The 5,000-nt window shown below is 39.7% G+C and overlaps 1 protein-coding gene across 2 annotated transcripts in view; it reads left to right on the top strand.

Moving 5' to 3' along the window:
- LOC138002361 (uncharacterized) overlaps window positions 1-5,000 on the top strand; it is a 97,216-nt gene that overhangs the window by 45,889 nt on the left and 46,327 nt on the right. For both annotated transcript variants that reach the window (XM_068848421.1, XM_068848423.1), the window contains 2 exons: window positions 1,527-1,792; window positions 2,338-2,498. In XM_068848421.1, coding sequence (XP_068704522.1) covers window positions 1,527-1,792; window positions 2,338-2,498 — 427 coding nt within the window. The remainder of the gene's footprint in view (window positions 1-1,526; window positions 1,793-2,337; window positions 2,499-5,000) is intronic.

The following is a 5,000-nucleotide window of genomic DNA, read 5'->3' as shown; positions in this document are numbered from 1 at the left end:
GCCCCAATTTAGGAGCCTGTACACTGCTTCTATGGTAATTGAAACCAAGGTTGTGATTGGTTGATTTAAACTACAACTTTGAATGTGATTGGTTAATTTAAACTACATTTTTGAACGTGATTGACTTATGAAACTGACCGATAACAACTTGACACGTGAATTAGTGGAAAATAGGAGTTTCTTAAACCAATCATAATCGAGGACATTGTAATTTTTATGATTAATAATGATATTATTGTTTTGTGGCTTTGTCGTAGCCATAGCCGACGTCGTTTCTTAAACTCCGATAAAAGCCGCTCCAAGCATAGGTTGTTTAAGGAAATGATAACTCAAGCCGCCGATATGTGGGTTTAAGATTCAAGTCATGGGCTACTATTATCTCCTGATAGTAGCCCTCGAAAGAACAAAGAGCTTCCGAATGGTTGTCTAGCGGGAGGCAAAAAGCCTTTTTATTCCGTCGTACGCGATCAATTGCTGCGCAGCAGGCTGATGAACAGCAGTAAAAATGAAGTTAGTTGACCTTGTTTTAGTCATTTTGTTCAGATGTAAATCACATTATATTTGGGTTATTGACCAAGCTTGTTCAGTCAAGATGGCTGGATAATAACCAAGTTCTTTTTTTGCGTGTTTATCGTCGAGATCCATAAACACGGAAAAAAATAACAAGGCCAATATCTAGCCATCTTGACCGAACACGCTTGGTCAATAAAGGATTTATTATATGGGATAAAACTCCAAACAATTATCTTTAATCTTGCGGGACCAAGCGCGAAATCCCGAGCGGGCAAGATAGGTCCATCTTACCCGCTCGGGTAGCCAATCACAGTGCGGGATTTGGTTCATCTTGCCCGCTTGCAGAGCTAGTCATATTTTAAAAACGCATAAATATAGATAGATGGGTAGATTTTGGTTGGGTGCTTTCTTAGCTCTGAAATATTGATCAAAAATTTACATCATAATATGACATAATTTCAACAGTGAATTTAACACTTATTCCAGTGTCCATACACAATTACTATAAGTAGAGAGATTTGTACCGAAACGAGGTCAATTCCAACCTTTCTTCCATTGAAAGCCCAAGTGACCAATCAAATATGTGGAAAATAGTGGTATAGGGTTGATCAAATGCCTGATGGGGCCTACTTATGCAAGTACTCCTTGCTCCCGTTTAACTAAGGACGTGTGCCATTAGGGTCAACGTTGCAAACCCAAGCGGTTTAGACTGTTCACATCTAGCGAGATTTCCCGGTTTCGGGGTGTTTGCTGGAACGCGGTAACTCCTGCGAAAAGTCATTACCAGACTTCCTCGCGGGCGTCACAAACAGCTGGACCCCGTGGCCGACCTCACAAAAAGACCGCGGAAGTGCTTTCTGTCACTATCCATGCTTTTCAAACATATACAATTCCAATCAAACACGAAACACCCGATCAACTTAAAACGATTGATCGAAGCTTGGTCTCGATTACTTGTTTACTTCGTGCTATAGGTTTGCTTCATATAATATGTGCGTTTTATTTTGTTCTAGTATCAAAATTGAGTTTGCTTTGGCGACCTACGCTTCGGGAGGCTTCCCAGATGTGACTTTCAGTGCTGCAGTCGACTTAATCATCTTTGGAAAAAACTTGTATCTCTCTCTTGCGTTCGATCTGAAGGATCCTGTAGGCAGTATTCAATTGGGCGCTGATAGATCAACCTCGTGGTACAAAGATAAGATGAATAAAGAGAACCCAACGGACACTTCAGAAAACTACTACGACAATCCAAACCCGTTTGTCGACTTCCAGTTGTCAGGTAAATTGAAATTGCAAAATGAATTGGAATTTTTCGTGTTGAGCTGGCACTTGAAATATGAAGTATTCTCCATGTGAAATGTGTTTGACGGTTTGAACAAAGTTAGCCCAAGCTAAAATAACAAAGCCGTGTGTAGAGGTATTGTGTGACTATAATAAGTTATTGCAAAGGGAAAGCGACATTTCGCCTAAATCCCAACGGATCGGCAAAAAAAACAAATTAAAACACTACAAAAGTTGCGTGATTGCGAAATGCTCTTAATTCATACCGTTTCAGTGAAGATTAGCTGGACTGCTAGTTTTCCTTTTCGAGCCAATCATGATTGAAATACAACTAAAAACCACCAGGCACGTTCCCATCTTGAGTTGGGTGGCCTGTGCTTATAACTGCTCGACAACTTCGTTCCCAAGCTCACTCTTCTGTCTTCGTTTCTCACTTTCTCTTCATGGGTAGAAAAGACGAGTGACTGTAAAAACGAGGTTGATAACCTGTCTAAATTCTCGCCTGATTTTTAATCGTACCCTCTCCCTTTTTTTCTCTCCAAGAACACTTCTTGATTGAGAACCAGCAGTCGGCGACAGATGACAGATACGGACCTTGTTTGTACGTGGACTCGAAGGACGAGGGTTCGCTTATCAAAGTAACTGGATGCAATGAAACCGATGACAGGCAGAACTGGGCTTACACTCAAAAAGGACAAGTCAAGGCAAATGCTCTTTTACTCGAAAGCCTACAGTTAGCCCAAGTTTTAATTCGTTTACGCCACATGGCTCGTCACGTATTCTCAAGAATCTGGATTGTTCACCAATGTTGTTTGCCTCTTTTTCAAAACGAGTCTTGGTGCGAACCGACTTTGATTTGCATTTCATTTAAAGATTCGTTTTGAAACAGATGCGAACGACCAGTTGGTTTGGCGTGATCTTTATTCTTAGAGTTTCAATCGAGTGTCGTAAAACCAAAACCAAAGTAATTACTTTAGCCAATCAAAAAGGACGGAGACAATCCGGTAAACAAATCAAAACTCGAATTAATTACACGTATACAAAAATTTGGTTTTATCAACGGAGTTGATAATGTAAATTGGCCACCGTACAGAGATTCTAAAAGCTGACGTTTCGAGCGTTAGCCCTTCGTCAGAGCGAATCGGATTCGCTCTGACGAAGGGCTAACGCTCGAAACGTCAGCTTTTAGAATCTCTGTACGGTGGCCAATTTACATTATCAACTCCGTTGATAAAACCAAATTTTTGTATACTACTTCCCCACCGACGCAGCACCACAGTTTCTTTAGAAACTACCCCTTCATTAATTACACGTAGCCTACACAAAGAGCGGGAAAATGTGCACGCGCGAGCCACGATTGGTTTTGGTTTCACTTCTGATTGGTTGAAAAAGTGGCGCGAAAACTTTGAACCAATCACCGAGTGAAGTAATCATAAACCAAATCAATTCGCTAATTACTTTCGACACTCATTGAAAACCGCTCTCTACAAACATTTTCTTTTCTTTTGGTTAAAAATGGCAGCTCATCCCGTTATTGAACAAGCCGTATCTGCGTCCCTTTGGACCTCAAGAAAACGGAGTTCAACGATATGTGCTATCAGCTACCCAGTTAAATGATAAATCTTCCTTAAATGCACATTTCGTAGTCGCAAGCTAGACTGAATTACATTTGGTTCAAATATAAGCTAATTACAATGTAATGCAATAACAAGGTTTTTTTTTTATTTACTCAATGGAAACATCTTAGTGTTGAGATAAAAAAATAATTCATTCTATTTTCGCATTCCCCATAATACACTTTGTTTGCCCCTTTTTCCTAAACCATTGTTTCAAATGCTATTAGCTTGGGGACACTGCATACTCTCAAGAGCATTTGAAAACAATGTTTTATTCAAAATTTGGGTGGAAAACAAATTGTATTATAAGGAATGCGAAAATATAGAATACCGAATTGCATTCTATGCCTTTCATCCTTTTAAAAATCGAAATTTTCAATTCCGGAAGGCTTCAAACCGTGTTAGTAAGGAGGCTGGGAGTTTTAGACTAGTGACGTCAATACAGGAAAGCAGGGAATTTTAGGGAAAGATAATTTATTCTTTTGTCTTTTATATTATGGACCCTTATCACGCGGGATGCTGGCAAGAGACAATATATTTCGTAGAGCGAGCCTCGAGTTCATGTGTTTGAAAACGAGTTTTACGCGCAAAAACAAAAGTTTCTAGTCCCTCGGGACTCAACAAGCCGCTTTGTGAAAGGAGTCCATTACAACCAAAAAAAGAGGAAAATTCGGGCACTGGAAAAATTTCGTTCTGGTACTGACGTCACATACAGTTCTGCTATCCCCAGTCTCCTTACTAGCGTGATTTTGTACCCCCATTCCCCATCGAAATAAAAATTCCGGTTTGAACTATTTTCAAAAGGCTTAAGGCCACACGAAAGGAAAATCGTTTGGAATTTTTTTTTTAATTCTTTGTATCTCAGAAAAGTATGATGTTTTAATTGAGTGAATGAAGAAAAATCTGTCATATACTGGGTTAAATGGCTTTAACAAAGTATACTTGGATTGATGCTATACACAATAGTTTTTAGCATAATAGAAGTATATGAGAGTTTCTTGTACTGATATTACAACTCATATAGCTCAAGATGCCTTATTTCCTTAAACTTCTTGAGCTGGCATTAGTGACAAGAAGTTTACTAGCTAGTAGCTTGTAGTCGCTATCGTCAATTGTGGTATATCTTCCGGTAATACTTGTTTAGGTTGCAGTGAGAAACTTGACATATATATATTCAAACGCAGATCCGTAAAGAACTATAAACTCTTAGTCGGGTGCCGAGAGCTGCTCTTTTCAGGTGCTTACTGCGATTTTCATAATTCTGCGAACGCTAAGCGCCAAACAAAGCCGGGCAGATCGACACCGCCTCCGGAAAGTGAACTGGAGTTTTTTTTTAGTTCACGACTCGAATAACATTATGATATCTTTTTCAGTAAAGGTTCTGCTGTGAATAGATTCCTACAGATTCAATCGCTTTCCACCGGCGCGTCGAGTTGGCGCTTGAAGATGGGGTTCCGCTGAATTATGAATATCGCAGTAAGAAGGAAGAGGGGGCCTTGACAGCTTTTCAAGTTGTGATTGCAACATCATTCCATTTTACATTATTGTTATGGCGACGAACTTGGCTTAAGAATAGTTATTCTAGGGACT

The sequence above is a fragment of the Montipora foliosa genome, chromosome 1 (assembly GCF_036669935.1).
Source record: "Montipora foliosa isolate CH-2021 chromosome 1, ASM3666993v2, whole genome shotgun sequence".
Classification (NCBI taxonomy): Eukaryota; Metazoa; Cnidaria; class Anthozoa; order Scleractinia; family Acroporidae; genus Montipora; species Montipora foliosa.
The sequence above is the reverse complement of the archived record's forward strand: the minus strand, read 5'-3'. Positions and strand labels throughout refer to the sequence as shown.